Source organism: Somniosus microcephalus, chromosome 9 (genome assembly GCF_052327205.1).
Source record: "Somniosus microcephalus isolate GS21.2 chromosome 9, FLI_Smic_1.0, whole genome shotgun sequence".
In the NCBI taxonomy this organism is placed as follows: Eukaryota; Metazoa; Chordata; class Chondrichthyes; order Squaliformes; family Somniosidae; genus Somniosus; species Somniosus microcephalus.
The window spans coordinates 45,328,387-45,351,139 of NC_140995.1; the positions used below are offsets into that span (position 1 = coordinate 45,328,387).

The 22,753-nt window shown below is 46.7% G+C and overlaps 1 protein-coding gene across 11 annotated transcripts in view; it reads right to left on the minus strand.

Annotated features, from left to right (window-relative positions):
* Window positions 1-22,753, minus strand: part of LOC147112361 (protein eyes shut homolog) — a 2,879,641-nt gene that overhangs the window by 1,677,510 nt on the left and 1,179,378 nt on the right. The window contains exon 1 of one of the 11 annotated variants that reach the window (XM_085996555.1): window positions 14,067-14,170. The exons of the other annotated variants lie outside the window; for them this stretch is intronic. Within the exon in view, the coding sequence (XP_085852681.1) occupies window positions 14,067-14,109 (43 nt within the window). The 5' untranslated portion in view covers window positions 14,110-14,170. Of the gene's footprint in view, window positions 1-14,066; window positions 14,171-22,753 lie in introns of those variants that run through there. 11 annotated transcript variants of the gene reach the window in all.

The following is a 22,753-nucleotide window of genomic DNA, read 5'->3' on the forward strand; positions in this document are numbered from 1 at the left end:
TGCATATTAATTGTGCACAAGCATGCAATAGCTCATGGAACAGCAATACAGTACCAAAAGGATGTGCTCTTACATATTACTAACTTGCCATCTGCTCTCTTCACAGAGCAGGGAGAAACCAGTGGTTCTGAAAGGGGCACCAATTGGCACTATGTACCACAGCGCCAGCTGTCGCTCTCCACACTTGGAATAAACACCAACACAAATACTGATACCTTGTGAGAATTACGTGGTGATGAAGCTCAGGAAGCACAGGTCAAAGGTGTTGAAGGTGTCGCAGTGGTGCAGGGTGATGAAGGGCCAGCAGATATATTGCAGCGGTCTGGTATGCAGGGTGGTCCTTCTGAATTGAATGGGGATGTAGACATTGGGACCACAGATCTGTGAGCATTGCGAGCAAGTGCCCTCCAACAGTGCCATGTGCGAAGAAGCACAGGAGCAGTTAGTTGTCACTTATGCCAGCAGGTGTTTTGCGCCATTATGCAGCCCTGCAGTGGTGACAATACTCACCAGCACTGAACGCAACGAGCCGACAGTGACTCCAGCAAAGGACAACCTAGTACTGGCAGAGATATAACAGGGTGTGGGGCTTCTATATCCCCTGCAGTGTGTCAGTTGGCTAAGCAATCACCCATCAGTGGTATTTCTTCAACTAGGGGAATACATGGTAGCAAGCGAGATCAATAACTAACATACTGAAGTCGATGGAATAGAACAGGCAAATGCATCTTCAAGTTGAATTGGACACATGTCCCACATGCATTGACTGATACACTAAATAAAATGTATTCACTTTTAATATAACTTGTTATCTGTTACTCTTTCACTGTGCAGGAAATAAAGCACAGTCCAACAGTAAACTTAATAGAACAAATCAGTTCTCTGCAACAAATAAACAGGTGAAGCAAATTGCAGCCCTGTCATTGTAAATATGTCCAATAGAAAGTAATAGAGTCCATTGGCAGAGCTCACTGGTAGAAGCAGGAATGAGCTTCTCATGCACCAGTCTCTCAGCCTGCAGTAGCTGGTCTACTGCTGTCTCCAGTCATCCTGCTCATCTTCCATGACTTGCAACAGCCCATCACAACAGGTCCATGGTGAGACCCCTGTCCATGGTCAATATTTTGCAGCTTTTGACATAGGCAAACACATGGCAGATAAAATTTTATGCAGAGAAGTGTGAAGTGATTCTATTTGGTAAGAAGAATGAGAAGAGGCAATATAAACAAAATGGTACCATTTTAAAGGAAGTGCAGGAACAGATCGATCTGGGGTGGATGTACACAAGTCTTTGAAGGTTGAGAAGGACAAGTTGAGAAGCCTGTTAAAAAGGCAGACAGGATCCTTGGCTTTATAAATAGAGGCATAGAGTACAAAAGCAAGGAAGTTATGCTAAACCTTTATAAAACACTGGTTAGGCCCCAGCTAGAGTATTGTGTTCAGTCCTGGCCACCACACTTTAAGAAAGATGTCAAGGCCTTGAAGAGGGTGCAGATTTGATTTAGCATAATGGTACCAGGGATGAGGGACTTTGGTTATCTGGAGAGACTAGAGAAGCTGGGGTTCTTTTCCGAAGAGCAGAGAAGGTAAAAGGGAGGTTTGATAGAGGTGTTTAAAATCATGAAGGGTTGTCATAGAGTAAATAAGGAGAAACTGATTTCGGTGGCAGAAGGGTTGGTAACCAGAGGACAAAGATTTAAGGTAATTATGATTTGGAATGCACTGCTTGAAAGGGTGGTGGAAGCAGATTCAATAGTAGCTTTCAAAAGGAAATTCGATAAATATTTGAAGGGGAAAAAATTTATAGGCCTATGGGATATGAACAGGGGAGTGGGGCTAATTGAATAGCTCTTTCAAAGAGCCGCCACAGGCACGATGGGCTGAATGGCCTCCTTCTGTGCTGTATGATTCTATGAATTACCATTTTGCAGGTGTTCTGTAGGCCAGATTGCAATGCACCTCCAGCAAAACTCACCCTAATGATCGGCCAAAGCAACTAAATTGTTACTTTTGTCCCCAAAATGTCTGCTCAATGTGCACCCTGGTTCAACCGTGTGCCTCGTTATATGTGTTTGACGCTGGTGTTCAGGGGTCGTGCAGAGGTTCCATCAGTCGTGTTTGTAGTGTGCAGTCCATATCCAAGGGAACAGCTACCCATCCGTTCTTCTTCACCACTTCAACACTCCTGACTGCCTCAGAATGAGATCACCATGCTCGCCCCTCCCCACTACGAACAGGGATACCTGAGCACCATTTTATTTTTACATGGGCTGCAAGCTATTTCCCTGATTATAGAGTAATAAATTGTCCTATTTAGGCCTGGGATTGCAGAGGTTGCATGAACGGCTATGCGCACACAATCAATAGTGTCCTGTACTTAGTGGAAACCGCTGCTGTTGGTCAATGCCAAAGAATCACATGGTCTGGAAGCCACCCTTCGACACCAGGTAGGTGGTGGGATCTGCTGCCAGGCCCATCTCGCAAACAGTGAGGGGGTGGGGGGGGGGTGGGGCTGCGAGTCCCTGGCAAGGAGGGCCTGAACTTTCCTTGCGCAGGGAATTTCTGATCGAATAGGAATTCCCACTCCTCACGCACAGCGAGCAACGGCCTTGAATCAATTGGCGCAGCAACAGGAGGTAGACTAGAGAGCCGCACTGAGGCGGAGGACACCAAGAGCAATGTTGAGGGGGTGAACCAGCAGGGGGGCTGATTTTTCACCCCCTGATCGCAGACATGGGACACTGTACTGGAGACACATACTCTGCATGCATTTGAGCACACAGTCCTGGTGCTCCGTTTCCACCCTCTGCCCGTGACTCCACAGAGGTGCTAATTGGCAGTGTATCATTGCTGTTCAAAGCTGGTAATATTATACTGACAAGAGCAATATAACAGCAGCAGAGAGATGAGATTAGCCCACAGTCCAACAATTCGGGCGTCAACCAAATGAAGCCACACAGGGCAGAATCCCCAAATGGGTCACAGCAGGTAGCACCCATCCAGTCAGCCAATCAGTCATTGGAAGCAGGCTGCAATCGATGCCAGGAAGCCTCTTACCCCTTTTGCTCATTTTTCTTTAGCAATGAAATACATAGAAGGTACAAGATGGAAACAGGCCACTTGGCCAACCAGTCTGTGTCAGCATTTACCTTCCACGTGAGTAAATAGCCCTGCTCACATTTACCGACTCTGTACCCATATCCCCTCATCCCCTTTTCCTTCATTCGCCCATCCAATTTAATCTGGAATTTTGGTATAGTTTCTGCTTCAGCCACTAACTTCGGAAATGAATTCTACAGCCTCACAACTCTGTCTGAACGAAATGACTTCCTGTATAGTGCCGTTTCTAAAATACCATGAATGTACATCTCTGATAAACAGATTCCAACACAGAGCGTACAATCTAAAAGAAAGAACTTGCATTTAAATAGTGCCTTTCGCAATGTCAGAACATCCCAAAGTGCTTTACAGCCAATGAAGTGCTTTTTGAAGTGTAGTCACTGTTGTAATGTAGGAAAACACAGTAGCCAATTTGTGCACAGCAAGCTCCCACAAACAACAATGAAATAATGACGAGATAAACTGTTTTAGTGATACGGGTTGAGGGATAAATATTGTCCAGGACACCGGGGAGAACATCCATGTTCTTCTTCGAATAGTTCCATAGGATCTTTTACGTCCAACTGAGAAGGCAGACGGGATCTCAGTTTAACATCTCATCCAAAAGACGGCATCTCCAACACTGCAGCACTCCCTCAGTACTGCACTAGAGTGTCAGCCTTGTGCTGAAATCTCTGGAGTGGGATTTGAACCCACGACCTTCGAGGCACAGTACTACCCACTGAGCCACTGCTGACAAAGAGCAGTGCTGATTGAGACAGGGTGAGTTGGTTCATGAAAATCTCTTCCTGCAGTACATCATGTGCGCCGTCAAGTTACGTCTACTCTAATTTCCATAAGCTTATTAATTTTGTTCCTGATACCTTTCACCTTGTTCACATTTCTCTGTGTGAGTACAGCATTTCTTGCATATATTTTAAGAATTGTTCTGTTCCTTTATTTGCATATACATCCCGTGCTGTTCTGATATTATCTGTGACATATTGCTATACTCGATGCCTCCATAATATGATGAGAGGCCAGCTTCCTGCCTTTTTACATAGCGCAGTTGACAAGGACATCGTGGAAAAAAAGAGGCTTCACAAATTTCCGACAGCCATTTTTGCAGCCAATTTGTGCACAGCTACCACTAACAGCAATTAATTAAATGACTAGATCATCTGTTTTAGTGATGTTGGCTGGAGGAAAATATTGGTCAGGAAGAATTCCCCTGCTTTTCTGCAAATGGGATGCCATGGGATTTTTTACATGCACCTGAGACTGCAGATGGGATCTCAGTATAATATCTCATTTGAGAGTTGGCACACCCGACAGGGCAGCACTCCCTTAGTACTGCACTGGGAGTGCCAGCTGAAATTATGTGCTCAAGTGCCTGGAGTAGTGCTTGAACCACAACCTTCTGACGTGTCAGGCAAGAGTGTTGCCCACTGCGCCATGGCAATCTAGTGCTTTCTGCTTCAACTACAGCTTTTACTTCAGCTGTAAATTTTTATGATTTAGCAGAACTTTGTGCGAGAGGAGCACGTAGCAGAAAATTCAGCCGCAGAGGTTGGCGTAGATGATTGTGGCCCAGGGAAGATCCAGCCAATTTCTTTCCTGGCCTGCTCAATTTTTCATCCACCTTTTGGACATGCTGGCCTCGCAGCCCAAATTTCCAACATTTGTTCCAGTTGTGTGAAGGTCTGTGCAAATTTACAACAAGGCTTCACCAACACTGTTCGACTTTTTTGATGCAGTGGAAAGTACTGTTTGTAGAAATCAGGAGACGCCATTTTAAATATAAAGAGGCAGTCATAGAGGGAAATAGACAGATGGAGAGAGTGAGAGAGATAGAGAGATAGCAAGGTGGAGTAAGAGAAAGACAAAAAGACAGAGAGAGCAAGAGACACAGGCAGAAAGAGTGAGTCATAGGCAGAAAGAGAGGCAGAGATTCAGCAGGGGTCGTTTTGACTTTGGGCGATAGTGTAAAATGGGTGCTATCGATTCAGTCACCCATTATACATCTCTCCCCATTTTCATTTCACATTGAAGTCAACGGAAATGAAAATGGGGAGAGGTGTATAACGGGCGGCTGATCCGATATCACCCGTTACATACCATCGGCCAAAGTCAAAATTACCCCCAAATAGTGATACAGGAAGAAACAGTCACAGAATTACACAGAGGAAGAAGAGAGAGTGGAGGGGCGGGGTGGGGGGGCTCAGAAAATCCAAAAAGAAAGGATGTTTTCTCGCCAAGGTGGCAGCTGCCTGTTCCCGGGAGTGAGGGTGATTCGACTAGTTAGGGAGGGTGGGACTCATGCTTCCTGCTGCCTCATGGCAAACAGAAGTGGCAGATTATCAAGAGTCCCCAAAAACTGGTCTTAGGTATGTGGTACAGCAATTCCCTCAGCATAGCTGACACACATAGTAAGCTTGCCATAGTAAGCGACTTGGAATGTTTTACTACATTTAAGGCACTATTAGGGGGAGAAATTCAGTATCGCCCCATTTGGGGTGCAATTATCGGCCGGGTGCAAATTGCCTCCGACTACAAACTTGGCTTTTATCGCCCCTGGAGGTGATTGGAGCGCTAAATCAGGCGCTACACACCTGTCTTAAGGCGCAATGGCCGAGGAGCAAGGCGCTACCTCAGAACGCTGGCGAAGCTCATGTGATGTCAGTCAGCAATGGAACACAGACACACTGGCGCCGGCCAATTCTTAAAGGGGAGGGTCGATCTTGCTCTCCATCCACACCCTGCTCATTGCAGCCTTGAATCTTGGCCTGGAGAGACCTGTATATCAAATCTGTTGGAAAAAACAAAGGAGAGGCCCGGGGAAAGAGCTCAGAGTGCAGCCCCCATATTCTCTTTTAAATCGATGCAAGGAATATCAAATCAGAAAGAACCTGCAAAGTGCTGCTCAGTACCCAAAACCCCTCAACACAACGTTGAATATCTCCAGAAGTCTCTCTCACTCAGAATGCATGGCGCAAAAATTTCGCCGACAAAAAAAGGCAGGAAGCGGTCGCCTTTAAATAGCGCTCCCCCAGTCCCTTCCCGACTGCAAAACGCTCCCCTCAACCTGTCATTGCTAGCGGCAGGCGGTAAGGTGGATGGTGCTAAGATACAGATCAGCCACAATCTAACTGAATGGTGCAAGAGACTCGAGGGGCTGAATGGCCTACTCCTATTCCTAAGTTCCTGTAACCATCCTTAGCATGCAAGACCATCTTCAGAGGTGAAAAACTAAAGAAAAAAATTGGTAATAGAATATTAGGCAAATCTTTTTAAGATAACATTTTTCACTTTCTCAGCAAAATGCATTTCCAGTACATTCTGCTGTCTGTTCTTGTCATTATAATGCTCTTGTGCAGGTTGTTATTGGGTTGACAGATTTCAGCTTCAATTTTGTATCAAGAGAGGATCGTTTGGTCAATGACTTTGTTGTTTAATCTTTTTAAGTTTGCTGCTCAGGAAGGCTGAGAGATTGATAGTGTTAGGTCATCTCTTTGGATGCTCTGACCTCTTAAGATTAACTGTATCCTCACAGAGATGTCTTTACTGCCAGTGAGATGCTAAGCAGACAGCTCCTGCAAAGTCATGGGAAACCATTAAGTGGTCGCTTTCTGAGAAGGGAAATATCCTGTAAATTTATTGTTATTCTTATGGAAATCTGAACAATATTACTTGTCCTTTAAGTGTCACAAGTATAAAGAAATCTCGAATACCAGAAGATATGAATAAAAAGCAAGATATGATCTCACATTTTCTTATGTTCTTATTTCTCACATTGTGCACATTGGCAATAACCTGGCAACAACAACAACAACTTGCATTTATTATATCTCAGTTTTGAAATTTTCAACTGACTTAACTGCAACAGCTATTTGGGGGAGAGAGTTCCAGATTCCCACTGCACTTTGTGTGAAGTGCTTCCTGACATCACCCCTGAACGGCCCAGCTCTAATTTTAAGGTTATGCCCCTTTGTTCTGGACTCCCCCACCAGAGGAAATAATTTCTCTTAAGCTACCCTATCAACTGATTTAATCATCTTAAACACCTCAATTAGATTACCCTTTAATCTTCTATACTCAAAAGAAAAAAGCCTAGTCTAAATAACCAGCCTTCATAATTTAACCCTTTTAGTCCCGGTATCATTCTGGTGAATCTGTGTTGCACCCCCTCCTAGGCCAATATTTCCTTCCTGAGGTGCGATGCCCAGAACTGAACACCGTATTCTAAATGCAGTTATGTCGATGGGTGGTAGCTTACCCATGTGGGTACAATTCATACTTCAGCATGTCAACATCCTTGTAGGGTATCGCAGCTGCCCTGCCCTCACTCAAGACCTCCAAGCACACACTTTGCTTTCTGACTAGGGTCCCTGACGAGCAATCAGGAGTGGCAATCCAGGTTAAGAACATAGGAACATAAGAAATAGGAGCAGGAGTAGGCCATGCGGCCTCTCAAGCCTGCTCCCCCATTCAATAAGATCATGGCTGAAATTCTACATCAACTCCACTTTCCTGCCCTATCCCCATATCCCCTGATTCCCAAAATCTATCGATCTCAGTCCTGAATATACTCAATGACTGAGCATCCATAGTCCTCTGGGGTAGAGAATTCCAAAGATTCACAACCCTGTGATTGAAGAAATTTCTCATCATCTCAGTCTTAAATGGATGACCTTTTATCCTGTGACTATGGCCCCTAGTTCGAGACTCTCCAGCCAGGGGAAACAGCATCTCAGCATCTAGCCTGTCAATCTCCCTCAGAATCTTATATGTTTCAATGAGATCAACTCTCATTCTTGAGGGGTTGGCTTTACCCTTGCCCTTATCTAGGGATCCTGAAGCCAGCTGTAGCACTCACCACTCCTGTCCATGTTAAGATCATCTAACAAGCCACACACCAGGGATCAAAGCAGGGATCTCCATGTTCTGTGTGACTCATGATTACACCATGCAATCAATTTGCACTTTAAGGAACCATAATATGATTTTCTTGTTAGCTAGTTTACTTTCAATTATCTCCCTCTGCCAGCAACCATCCTTGGTCAACAAGAAAGAACTTGCATTTATATAGTACCTTTCATGTCCACAGGACATCCCACAGCAATTTATAGTCAATTACGTACTTTTGAGGTGTCGTCACTGTTGTAATGCAAGAAATGCAGCAGCCAATTTGCACACAGCAAAGTCCCACAAACAGATAATCTGTGTTTTAGTGATGTTGGTTGAGGGATAACTAATGGCCAGGACACCAGGGAGAATTCCCCTGCTCAACTTTGAAATAGTGCCGTGGGATCTTTTACGTCCACCTGAGAAGGCAGATAGGGCATCAGTTTAATGTCTCATCTGAAAGGTGGGTAGATGCGCTGTGCTAATCTGTAAGAATATTATAACACTCTGAACGATCCTAGGAGGTACACAGGTGAAGCTGGGTGATTCCCTGTGTAATATTCCTTCTTGATCTCTGCGCTCCTCCAATTCTGGCTTCTTGTACATCCCCGATTTCCATCGCTCCACCATTGCCGGCCATGCTTTCCGCTGCCTAGGCCTTAAACTCTGGAATTCCCTCCCTAAACCTCTCTCTCCTCCTTTCTCACTTCTTAAAACCTACCTCTTTGACTAAGCTTTTGGTCATCTCTCCTAATACCTCTTTATGTGGCTCGGTGTCAAATATTGTCTATTCCTGTGACGTGCCTTGGGAGGTTTTACTATGTTAAAGGCGGTATATAAAAGCAAGTTGTTATTGTTGATGGGGAATCACCGGGCATCAGCTTCACAGCAGCTAATTGTGGCAGGTGTCACCAAAACAAACTCAGATTCTACCAACCCGTGGCACACAGTTCTGTCCCAAGATATAAATTAGTGTTTCAATAACTTAAGGCAGTTCCTGATTGAAACACCTGAGGAGGTGCATTCTACTGTTTCTTTCATGGCAACAACGGCAGTAAAGGCCTTCAAACTGGTGGAAAATAAGAGACAAGGTGAAACCAGTTTTCCCTGAGCCATTCTTAGTTTCTTGCCCCCAAATAACAAGGGGAAAACAATAAGCACTGTTTTTTTTGAAAAATTTGCTGACTTGTTATGACCCCTTGAGGCCTTTTAAATGAGCTTTCTGTAAGAGATGAGGGAGCTTTTTATTTAAATAACCAGCTAATAATTAGGTCACTCACTGGGTTAATTCCAATGATGTAGTAGCTAGACCCTTCGGTAAGATATCTGGTCCACATTGCTTTTGCCGTAATTATTACATTGTGTTGGCATTGGTGGGCCAGAGCTACCAGGGAGTGCAGTGTGGGCCACAAATCAAATGCACCGACCTCTGCACCCAAATTACCGAGATGTGTCCCATGTCACACATTACTCTGCTAAATCGTATAATGTACTGCTGAAGCCGTGGCTGCAGCATGTCCTATTTACAGTACGCACAGCAGGAACTCACCCAGGCTCCTTCGCCAGCACCTCCCAAACCCGTGACCTCCACCACCTAGAAGGACAAGGGCAGCTTGGGAAGTTCCCTCCAAGTTTCCCTCCAAGTCACACACCATCGCAACTTGAAAATATATAACTGTTCCTTCATCGTCGCTGGGTCAAAATCCTGGAACTTGCTACCCAACGGCACTGTTTTTTATTATTCGTTCATGGAATGTGAGCATCGCTGGCAAGGCCAGCATATATTGCCCACCCTGAATTGCCCTTGAGAAGGTGGTGGTGACCTGCCTTCTTGAACCGCTGCAGTCCATGTGGTGAAGGTACTCCCACAGTGCTGTTACGGAGGGAGTTAAAGATTTTGACCCAGCGACGATGAAGGAATGGCGATATACTTCCAAGTCAGGATGGTGCGTGACTTGGAGGGGAACTTGGAGGTGGTGGTGTTCCCATGCGCCTACTGCCCTTGTCCTAGGTGGAAGAGGCTGCGGGTTTGGGAGGTGCTGTCGAAGAAGCCTTGGCGAGTTGCTGCAGTGCATCTTGTGGACGGTACACTTTCACTGTGGGAGCACCTTCACCACACGGACCGCAGTGGTTCAAGAAAGAGGCTCACCACCACCTTCTCAAGGGAAAATTGAGATAGGCAATAAATGCCCATCTTAGCAGCGACGCCCACAGCACGAAAATTAATAATTAAAAAAAAATTCCTCAGCGGTTCTATCGATTGGCTAACTTCAGTGGAAGATTGTCGGAAACCACGGATAGACCTGAAAACTTATCTGGAAGGTACAGCGGCCAATCTGGAGAAGCTCTGAGACAATTCCTGCAGAGTTGTGCGCAGTGTATTACATCGCAAAGGCCTATGCGTAAGGGAAGACACGCCCACAAAAACTGTCAAAACTAAGCCAAGCCCACAGAAACTTCTTTCCATCTCTTCCATTGAAATTACATTTTAAAAGCTTTTTAAAATCTCTGCACAGCTTTCTGAGCTGCCTGTGATCGTTCAGCCACCATCTTGTTACATAGGAACATAGCAATTGTTAGACAGAGAAAGACCAAGGTCTGTCCATCTCGTACACCTTCTACTATTCCGGTAGTCACATGATACAACAATGATGGAGTTGTTGACTAATTATGGCAATCAATCTCTATCAATTAGTCAACAACAGAACCAGGCATGAGTCGAGGAAAACCCCAGTGGTGGAGAGCTTGGGCACCATAGGTTCAAAGTTGCCTGTTCCTCCCAAGCATGCTACACTGACCACATGTCTCAAATTTTTCATATATACTGTGTACCAAAAAGTTACTTTCTGAAAGAAATCTATTAAATTTGCATTTGAATGAATCAATACTAATTGCTTCCACCATCTCCCTAGGGAGCCTGTTCCATAGATTGACCACTCGCTCACTGAAATAATAGGGGGAATTTTAACCCCCAAAAAACAGTGGGTTTGGGTCAGTTGGGATGTAAAAATGTTAAATATTTTAAATTTAACCCTGGCCAGCCAAGTTTTCCAGGCCTCGGGAAACCCGGTGGCTAAAGGGAGGCGAGGGCTGCTGAATTCAGGAGTTAAGTGACTTTCCACTTACCTGCTGGATCCAGTTTACCTGCTTCACCAAGCCCCCGTGATCGGACACCGCTCTGATGTTTCCGATCTCCCCCCAACTCTTCCGATCTCCTCCACAAGGCCTCTGATCTCCTCCAACCTCCGATTTTCCCTCTGGCCTCTGATCTCCCCCTGCTCCAGCCTCCATTCTTTCCTCTGGCCTCCGATCTTATCCCCCCCCACCGGCCTTTCCGATCCCTCTCTCCCTCCTCTCCGCTCCCCGGCTGCGGCCTGGTGCCGAAGGCCTACCCGCCCAACAGCCTCTCAATCCGGCTGGCTGCGTTGGGAAATGGAGATAAAAAATGCTAATGAGGTCCTGCTGTTAAATTCAGCTGGACCGGCAGGAAGCCCTATCTTCTGGGTTTTGTGACCTCAAAGCAGCCACTGCCCCGCTCCCTCCCCACCTCTGAGTTACTATCCAGCCCAATGTTTCCGCAGATTAGCTTTGAATTTACCACCTCCAAGCGCAGGCTGTCTTCTGGTTCTACTGTTCTGGACAAGATGAAAAAAGCTTGTCATGGTCTACATTAACTAGTCCCTTTAGAATCCTAAAACAGCAATTATATCGCCTCTCAACTTTCTCTGTTCCACTGGGAACATGCTCAATTTACATAATCGCTCAACATAATTTTCCCTAAATTTCCTATAGGTCAGTATTAAATGATAATTAAATAATGTAACTTTTTTAATAAACTTCTTCCAGCTTTAACTATCTCCCCGTTCCCACCCCCCCCCCCCATCCCCACCAAGCTCTCTTCTATAAGTAATGCAACTCTAGGTTGGGGCCCAGCACATTTTCACTCAATCCTCGAGGCTCCTGTGACCTGTAACACTGGTCTGCTTCTCCACCTATAGTTTGCTGCTCCACTTTCTTGTCCGCCTCTGGTCTGTTGTTCCCCAATGCTGCTTCCCAGCCTTGTTCTCCAGCCCCATTTCAGGCACAACTGATTTCCACCCTTACTGCTCAGCATTTTGCAAAGCAGCCCATAATACTCGCAGATTCAGGCTGCTCAGACTTTGGACTGCTTGGAATTGTATGCAGTGTAGCAAATCACACTAATGCACAGTCTTATTTACTGTAATTTTATTTATTTCCTGTCCATCAGACTCCTGGACTGAAGGATAGACTTTAAAAAGCATTTACGTGACTGATCTATCTTTTAGGGTTTTAGAAACATTTACTTGACAGATTTTTTTTTTCACTGAACGACAGTTCTCCGATTAATCATACACAGGGATTAAGGTTGCTACGGAGGATGGTAGTGTAGTGGTTATGTTACTGGACTGGTAATCCAAAGGCCTGGAATAATAATCTAGAGAACACAAGTTCAAAATCCTATCATGGCAGTTTAATAATTTGAATTCAGTTAAAATAAGATTCTAGAAATAAAAAAAAAGCTAATATCAATAAAAATGACCATGAAGCTGTTGGATAGTCATAAGAATCCAACTGGTTCAGTAATCTCCTTTTGGGAAGGAGATCTTCCATCCTTACCTGGTCTGGCTTATATATAGAATAGTACAGCACAGAAGGAGTCCATTTGTCTCATCGAGTCTGCGCCGGCTCTTTCGAAGAGCAATCCAGTTAGTCCCACTCCCCTGCTCTTTCCCCATATCCCTGCAATTTTGTCTCCTTCAAGTATTTATCCAATTCTCTTTTGACAGCTGCTATTGAATCTTTATCCATCATCTTTATCAGGCAGTGCATTCCAGATCCTAACCACTCATTGCGTAAAAAAGTTATTCCTTTGGTTCTTTTGCCAATCACCTTAAATCTGTGCCACGTGGTTATCGATCCTTCAGCCATTGGAAACAGTTTCTCTTTATGTACACTATATGACTTCAGTCCCACACCGGGGTGGTTGACACTTAACCACCCTCTAAAGCTAGCCTTCCAGTTGTATCACACTGCTACAAAGACATCACACGGATGGTAACAGTTCAAGGAGAAGGCCCACCGACACCTTCTCAAGGGCAACTAGGGATGGGCAATAAATGCTGGCCTTGTCAACGACGGCCGCATCCTGAGAATACATTAAAAAAAAAATATATGGAAGCTGATGACTTAAGTTTTTCTCTTGGAGAGATGTTCAACCTGCATTGCTCGTCACCAACTGAAACCCTAGCTGGCAGTCACTGTACACCCAATAGTCGGAGCACATCCAGCATGGCTGAGCACAGCAGGCAATGAGGGAAGTTTGAAACCCTGCTGGGCAAAGGCTTCACACAGCAATAGATAACACTTTAAAGGATTTTTTTTTTGGATTGAACTGACATTGAGACAAGGGAAGAAAAAGAATAAAAAAAACTTAAATCAGCCCTGTATAAAGCCAGTTGAAAGTACCCAGGGATAAAAGGAATCCAGCTGTTCGCTGTTAAAAGAAAATACCTTAAAGGTAGTTTCAGTAAAAGTTTTGAACTGCCAGCTGATATTTGAGCAAAGGCAACTAAAAAGTTGTCGACCTTAGGAGTGAAGATTATCAAGTTGTCAGGTGAGGGGAAGTATTTGGCTGTGGTTTATGAAATAAAACCTTTGCATCTGGCATAACTGTTCAGCTTTTCGTACCTCGCATTAACCATCGAGTAAAAAGAAAAAACAAAGACTACTATTTACATAGCGCCTTTCACAACCTCAGGATGTTGCAAAGCGCCTTACAGCCAATTAAGTGGTTTTTTTTGTTGTACTGTTGTAATGTAGGAAACACTATAAGGAATAGGCTACAAGGAGAAGGGTGCAATCGCTGCATTGGGGCATGTTGCAGATAGCAGCGAGTGCTTTGGATGGGTGTGGAAGGCATGACACGACTATCTGTTGGAAAAGCTGGCACGTTACGATCCCCGGACTCATCATCCCTCATGCTAGAAGTAGCAACTAAGGGTGGGTGGATCTGAAGAGGCCGCGAATGTCTTTCTGCTCACCTCCGAAGTTTAGATACACCTCCTCACCACAAGTACCGGTCATTAATATTGGCTCTTAACTTCCACCATCATGGGTTGGAAGCCAAACTCGAAATGTTTCAACCTTCAAGTGGCAAGGAAAAAAAGGAAGAACTTGCATTTCTATAGCGCTTTTCATGATCTCAGGATGTCCCAAAGTGCTTTACAGCCAATGAAGTACTTTTTGAAGTGTAGTCACTGTTGTAATGTAGGAAATGCAGCAGCCAATTTGTGCACAGCAAACTCCCACAGACAGCAAAGTGATAATGACCTGATAATCTGTTTTAGGCATTGGTTGAGGGATAAATATTGACCAGGACACCGGGGAGAACTCCCTGCTCTTCTTCAAATAGTGCCATGGGATCTTTTACGTCCATCTGAGAGAGCAGATGGGGTCTCGGTTTAACAACTCATCTGAAAGACGACACCTCCGACAACACAGCATTCCCTCAGTACTGCACTGAAGTGTCAACCTAGAATTTGTGCTCAAGTCTCTGGAGTGGAACTTGAACCGACAGCCTTCTGACTCGGAGAAAAGCTACCAACTGAGCCACAATTAGCACAGGAACAGAACAGCAGCAGCAACTTGCATTTATATAATGCCTTTAACGTAGTAGAGTGTCGCAAGGTGCTGCACAGGAGAGTTTGACACTGAGCACATAAGGAGATTTTAGGGCAGGCAACCAAAAGCTTGGTCAATGTGGTAGGTTATAAGGAGGGTCTTAAAGGAGGATAGAGAAGTGCAGCGGTTTAGGGAGAGAATTGCAGAGCTTAGGCCCTACACTCGGTTGCCAATAGTGGGGTGAATAAAGTTGGGGAGGGATTTGAAAACAAGGATGAGAATTTTAAATTTGAGGCATTGCTGGACTGGAAGCCAATAAAGGTCAGTGAGCACAGGGGATGATGGACATTCATTAATTTATATCCTTAGGAAGATGAGATGGCCATCCTTAAAGTTTTTTTTGCATGCTCACTTGCAATGTGGACTGTGGCTGATTGCTTTCCGGTATGGATTTCAGTGCATGTCTGGTGCATACACAGCAATCGTACTTAAGAACTTAGGGAATCCCAGCAATTTTTTGTTGCCGAGATTTTCATAGGAAATATAGATTTCCCCAGTCCAAGAGTGCAACCTTCTCCTTAATGTATACTTGCTTTAAGTGTGCATGGTATTGTTATTAGGCATGTGACTACCCAGAAGACCTCCCGCTGTGTGACTCTCAGGCTCAAATGGTATTTCATTTAATTTTCCGATTCTGAAGTAGGACTGGAGTGTTACCTTTTGTTAACTGTTCATGCCTTCCCTGTCCACCTATATTTCCCTTCCCCCTTCCCCTTGCTCCGTCTTCCTTTCCTCTTCTCACTCTCCCTTCCCCTTCATTTCCCTCCTCCCTAGTTCACCTCTCCTTCCCTTCCTGAACGTCCATGTGCTGCTGGCTACAGCAGTGTGGCTGCTTCCTTTGCACTCCAAAGGAAGTGCATTCTCTGACAAGCTATTCTCTCTGACCTCCAACTCTCCTCTATCCACCCTCTCCTCCCTGGGCTCTAACTGTGCTCTGCTTCTCCTAACCCCATGGCTTCTAACCCTACTCTACCATCTTCCTTCCCTCGTCTCTAACTCTCACAATCATAGAATCATAGAATCTTATAACACAGAAGGAGGCCATTTGGGCCATTGTGCTTCTGCATATCAGAAAACAAGGATGTGAATTTTTAAATCGAGGCATTGCTAATGTAGGTCAGCGAGCACAGTGGTGATGGGTGAATGGGACTTGGTGCGAGTTCAGATACGGGCAGCAGAGTTTTGGATAAGCAGATATGATTGTGTTGAAGTGCAGAGTAGGGATGAACATCAGATAGGCTGACTTTGATCTCCAATTTAAAAGTGACTCCATGAAAAAAGGTATCAACCCCACACCAGTGCAATGCAGAGAATGTTAAATGCTGCCTCACATTGAATGCCGCTTTTTGATCTTCACTTTTTTTCCCCCTTTGGTTGGAAGATATCTTCCAGCAGGTTGGCTAAACTATAATTTCTGGTAAGACATCCTTTTGCATTCCTTTGTGGTTTCTCTTTTTTTAATCACTGCCAAGATTGATGTTATTACATTATTGCATCCGTCAGCGTGCTGTCACAGGAAATCTGCTGATTAAGCGTGTACAAGGTCAGGAATTGCAAGGCCCTGCCCTTCCCCCCACCCTCCCCCCACCACCACCAGGTAGAGAAACTGCTGCAGGAAAGATTGCCAAAGCGGGCAACACTTTGAAGCAGACAGGACTATACAAAAAATCATCGACCGTCCATTTGTTACGGTCTAATAGATTCGCTCAGTGGATGCCACCAAAATTGGGCTATGCAACTCTGACCTATGATAACCTCTATATCAACAGCAGGTCATCAGCACAGATAGAGCTATTTAAAATGAACAATTCTTTAATGTGGTTAGGCTCTTTTTCAAAAGATTCCGTGCCATCCAATGCACACCCACTAAACTACTGCACTGTACTAGATTTATAAACCTGCCACTTAGGTTGATTTTTACATTGAAATTTTTAAGAACACATCGTTCCCATTATTAATATCTGATTGAAATGATTCCAATACTTAGTGAAGGCTGAATTGAAAAGAATCCTCTCTATAAAGATATGAAAAGCAAAGCAGTACATCTGCTGGCTGCCACAAGATGGTGTTCCAGCATTGTAACCACTGATTATGCTTTTTGCAATTGCTTTTTTCTCTCTTTTTGATCGTTCTGATGGGCTTGCTGCAAAAAACACTACTAGCCTAAAGTTTATCTTGTTACAAAACTCCCCTGTCGTACTAATACAGCAAAAGTAATGATGCAATGTGGGCAGTCAGATCTTCCTCCCCACCATAAACACGACACTTGCGAGTTGAGAATCTAATCCCAAGGAACGTGCATCAGCCATGTTTTCTTCAGTTTATTATCTTTCAGAAGGAGTTCACAACAAACATAGGTAGAGCTCCTTTTCTAAATGAGTTCAGGTAACAAAGTACTGTACCGGCACAATATTGGGAGCGATTTTAACCGTACTCGCTCAGCAGAAACCTGGCGGGTGGTCAGTTAAAATCACCCTGACTCTTACCTGTCCGAAAGCTGCCATGATCGCAACATCTGCAATTTTAACCTGCTCACCTGAGCAGGCGGCAAGGACACGCACCCGGAGCCAACAGGGTCCTTCTTTACATATGCATGTTGCGGCCCGATGACATCATTGAGACCCGACTGAGCGGGGAATCCACTTGGAGTTAAAATGGGGGCCTTAACAAATGGTGGCAATCTACTTGTATTTGGCATTTGTAAAAAAAATGCTGCCCATTTTATCAAACACTTAAGCTTGAAAAGTGGTTAAAGATGAGAAATTGTAACTAGTCACGGTGTTAAGACTACCTCTAAACTATACGATCTCCGGTGTTAAGACTACCTCTAAACTATACGATCTCCTGGGCATGAAAACCAGACCAGATAATTTAGAGTGATAGGTTGGAAAGCAAAGGAACTCCACTTGTGAAGACAGCTGGTTTTAACGCATTAAACCGGGATTAAATTGCTGGTCCATCAAATGCATGCTCCGTTTATTTTTAATTTAGAAACCTAGGTGAAGGGCCAAGGCTGTTAATGCAGGACATTGCCAAATTGAAAAAAAAATAGGAGATAATGGCCTAGAAATTCAGTAAGGCCCCGCCAGGTCTTTAGCGCCCGAAATTTAGCGCTCGCCCGGATTCCCGTAGCGCCCGCCTGAAATTCAGTTGCGACGGGCCAAGACGGAGGCGGGCGCTATTGCAGGGCTTGGCCTCCTCGCTTGGGGCGATGAAAGTCTATTTCAGGCGTCCAGCTGCCGCTGCGCCACCCGATGCGGTGCGGCAGGCTGGGGTACTGCAGGCCTCCTCCTTCTCTTAAGGAGGAGCTGCCTGCAGCCGTGAGATCGCCGCTGGATTCCCCCGGCAAATGAGCCCGGCACCACGGAGAAGTGCCGGGCTCGCGGGAGTCAGACAGCAATGCCGCGGGGGGGTGGTGCAGGAGTCCGGGGAGGGAGGTGCGGCCATGCGGCTGCCGGGAAAGTGGCCGGCCGCCCCTCCACCTTTATGCGCCGGCCTCTCGGAGCTGCAAGGCCCCGTTTTTCAAACGTTGTTTGCGGCCGCTGCAGGCGAGGCGGCCGCAACTGAATTTGGCCTTCGGCACGGAATCGCGTTGGAACCGGGGCGCTGCGCACACCGATGACGTCATCGGTGCCGGCGCAGTGCTACCGGCTAACGCCGCTGTTAGGGACCAACTTAATTTCGGGCACTAAAAAACTTCCGGCGCAACCCACTCTTTCGCCCCTAAGTGGGCGCAAACGCGACTGAATTTCTAGGCCAATATGAGGTAAATCAAAAAGTAGTGATGAGGTGAGTAAGTTTGGATTTTAAAAGCCTGAAGATTGTGGGAGGAAGGGGAAACTGCTGCAGACATGGAATTCCACTGTTTGGAAGTCCAGTTGAAGAATGAGTTAGAGGGTGACTAAGGAATGAGGAACCAAAAGGACAGAAAGGCAAGAAAGTATGAAAAGTTAAAATTCAATAAATGATTATACAAACGGGACAGATAGAGGGGTGGAGAATGGGAAAGAAGGTGAAATTAAAGAGACTTGTTATGCAATGTAGCTATGTCTGTAAGAGGTGACAAGGGCTGCATGTACCCAACATGCTCCTCTGCAGTTGGCAGGTATGAGAATGTTCCACTTCCTTTGCTTCTCCCTCTCTTTTGTTCTCAGAGTTTCAGTCAGGTATTTTCTCACGTCTTGTATTCAAGAAAATCAGCCAGCATATTATGTAGCACTAGTGCATTTTATAATAGAGAATCATCAAGCAGAAAATGATGTAGAGACATCTCATTACATAACGCACTCTCTATTTCTAGAAATAGTGCATCAATTACTATTGTACAAATATGTATGAAACGACTACAAACAGTGGCAAAGGTAAAGCTCAGAATGCAAAAGGAGGAGAAAGCACAAAGATACAAGCTTCAAATAGAATAGTCTAGACTGAGATATTGGATATATCCAACTGGCTGGTAATTATGAAAGCACACTACACAGAAGAGCATTTGTTATTCTCCTTTATTTTGTTTTTCGGGCATTGTGCATTCTGCAGCATTAAACACAAACAGTCACGGCAGGGCTGGGGGTCAGGAGGTTTGCAGTCTTGATTTTATATATACACATATTTTAAAAGATAACAGGTCACTTTAATCGTTCATTTTGCATAGACATGGAGTGGGGGTGGGAGATTTTCTATACCTATATCTATATATCTATATCTATCTCCATATTGTATATTTCTCTATCTCTCTATCTATCTCTCGCTCTCTCATAGAAACATAGACGATAGGAGCAGGAGTAGGCCATTCGGCCCCTCGAGCCTGCTCTGCCATTTAATGCGATCATGGCTGATCATCCAAGTTCAGTACCCGGTCCCTGCTTTCTCCCCATACCCCTTGATCCCTTTAGCCTTAAGAAATATATCCAACTCCTTCTTGAATATATTTGATTAATTGGCCTCCACTGCCTTCTGTGGTAGAGAATTCCACAGGTTCACCACTCTCTGGGTGAAGAAATTCCTCCTCATTTCTGTCCTAAAAGGCCTATCCCTTATCCTTAGACTGTGACTCCTGGTTCTGGATTCCCCGACCATCGGGAACATCCTCCCTGCATCTAGTCTGTCCAGTCCTGCCAGAATGTTATAAGTTTCAATGAGATCCCCTCTCATTCTTCTAAACTCCAGCGAGTACAAGCCCAATCGACCCAACCTCTCCTCATATGTCATTCCTGCCATCCCAGGTATCAGCCTGGTGAATCTTCGCTGAACTCCTTCCATGACAAGAATATCCTTCCTCAGATAAGGCGACCAAAACTGCACACAATACTCAAGATGTGGTCTCACCAAGGCCCTGTACAACTGCAGCAAGACATCCTTGTTCCTGTACTCAAACCCTCTCGCTATGAAGGCTAACATACCATTTGCCTTCTTAACTGCCTGCTGCACCTGCATGCTTACCTTCAGTGACTGGTGCACAAGGACACCCAGGTCTCATTGCACTTCCCCTTCTCCCAATCTATTGCCATTCAGATAATAATCTGCCTTCCTGTTTTTGACACCAAAGTGGATAACGTTATATTGCATCTGCCATGCTTCTGCCCAATCACCCACCCTGTCCAAATCATCCTGTAGTTTCTCGGCATCCTCCTCACAGCACACACACCCACCCAGCTTTGTGTCATCTGCAAATTTGGAGATATTACATCTAGTTCCCTTGTCTAGATCATTAATATATATTGTGAATAGCTGGGGTCCAAGGACCAATCCCTGCGGTACCCCACTAGTCACTGCCTGCCACTCGGAAAAAGACCCGTTTATTCCAACTCTTTGCTTTCTATCTGCCAACCAGTTCTCTATCCAAGTCAATACCTTGCCCCCAATCCCATGTGCCTTAAGTTTACATGCTAATCTCTTATGTGGGACCTTATCGAAAGCCTTCTGAAAGTCAAAATACACCATATCCACTGGTCCTCCCTTATCTATTTTATTAGTTACATCCTCAAAAATTCCAGTAGATTAGTCAAGCACGATTTACCTTTCGTAAATCCATGTTGACTTTGTCTGATCCTGTCACTGTTTTCCAAGTGCTCTGCTATTACATCTTTTATAATGGACTCTAGCATTTTCCCCACTACCAATGTCAGGCTTACCGGTCTGTAATTCCCCATTTTCTCTCTACCACCTTTTTTGAATAGTGGGGTAACATTAGCTACCCTCCAATACATGGGTACTGTTCCAGGTTCCATCGAATGTTGGAAGATGATCAGCAATGCATCTATTATTTCGAGGGCCACTTCCTTAAGTACCCTAGGATGTAGATTCACAGGACCTGGGGATTTATCGGCCTTCAATCCCATCAATTTCCCTAACACCATTTCCCAACAAATACTGATTTCTTTCAGTTCCTCCCTCTCTCTCTCTCTCTCTCTATATATATATATATTAGCTGGAGTGCCCGGCAGTGCCGAGGGAACTCAAGAACCCTGTGCCAAGGAGAGAGAGGGGGTGGAAGGAGAGAGAGAGAGGGGGGGAAGGAGAGAGAGAGTGAAGGAGAGAGAGAGGGAAGGAGAGGGAGACAGAGAGAGGGAGAGAGAGAGAGAGAGAGAGGGCGAGAGAGACAGAGACAGAGGGAAGGAGAGAGAGAGACAGAGAGGGAAGGAGAGAGAGAGGGAAGGAGAGAAAGGGGAAAGGGGTGGGTGGGGGGAAAGGGGGGTGGGGAAGGGAGGGTGGGGAAGGGGGGGTGGGGAAGTGGAGGTGGGGAAGGGGGGATGGGGAAGCGGGGGGTTGGGGAAGGGGAAAGGGGGGTGGGGGGCAAGGGAGGTGGGGGGAAGGGAGGGTGGGGGAAGGGCGGATGGGGATGGGGGGATGGGGAGGAAAGGGGAAAGGGGGGGTGGGGAGAAGGGGGGTGGGGGGAAGGGGGGGTGGGGAAGGCTGGGTGGGAGGGGAAGGGGAAGGGGTGGTGGGGGGAAGGGGGTGGGGGACAGGGGGTGGGGGAAAGCGGGGGTGGGGGGCAAAAGGTGGGGTGGGAGGGGGGAAGGGGTGGTGAGGGGGAAGGGGAAGGGGGGAAAGGGGGGAGGGTGGGGGGAAGAAAGGTGGGAGGGGGAGGGGGCGAGTGGGGTGCAGGAAAGGGTGGGGTGGGGGAAGGGGTTGGGAGGGGGAAGGGGGTGGGGGGTAAAAGGGGGAAGGGAAAGGGGGGAAGGGAAAGGGGGAGAGGGGGAAGGGAAGGGGGGAGGGGGAAGGGACGGGAAGGGGGAGGGGGGAAGGGAAGGGGGAGGGGGAAGGGTAGGGGGAAGGGAAGGGGGGCAGGGAAGGGGGGAAGGGAAGGGGAGGAGGGGGGGAGGGGAGGAGGGGGGAGGGGGGAAAGGGGGGAGGGGGGAAAGGGGGGAGGGGGAAGGGGGGAGGGGGAAGGGAAGGGGGAGGGGGGGAAGGGAAGGGGGTGGAAGGGAAGGGGGGAGGGGGAAAGGGAAGGGGGGAGGGGGGAAGGGAAGGGGGAAGGGGGGAGGGGGAAGGGAAGGGGGAAGGGGGAAGGGAAGGGGGGAGGGAAAGGGGGGAGCGGGGGAAGAGATGGGAAGGGAAAGGGGGAGGGGGGTTAGGGAAAGGGGAGGGGGTTAGGGAAAGGGGGAGAGGGTAGAGATGGGGGGAGGGGGGAAGGGAAGGGGGGAGGGAAAGGGGGGAGGGGGAAGGGAAGGGGGGAGGGGAGAAGGGAAGGGGGAGGGGGAAGGGAAGGGGGGAGGGGGGAAGGGAAGGGGGGAGGGGGGAAGGGAAGGGGGGAAGGGATGGGGGGAGGGGGGAAACGAAGGGGAGGGGGGAAGGGAAGGGGGAGGGGGGAAGGGAGGGGGACGGGAGGGGGGGAAGGGAGGGGGGAAGGGAGGGGGGAAGGGAGGCGGGAAGGGGAGGGGGGAAAGGGCGGCGGGGAAAGGGAGGGGGAAGGGAGGGGTTGGGAGGGGGAGGGGGGAGGGGTGGAGAAGGGAAGGGGGAGAAGGGAGGGAGGGGGAAGGGAAAGAGGGGGAGGGAGATGGGGAAGGGAAGGGAAAGGGGGAAAGGGGGGAAAAGGGGGAGGGGGAAA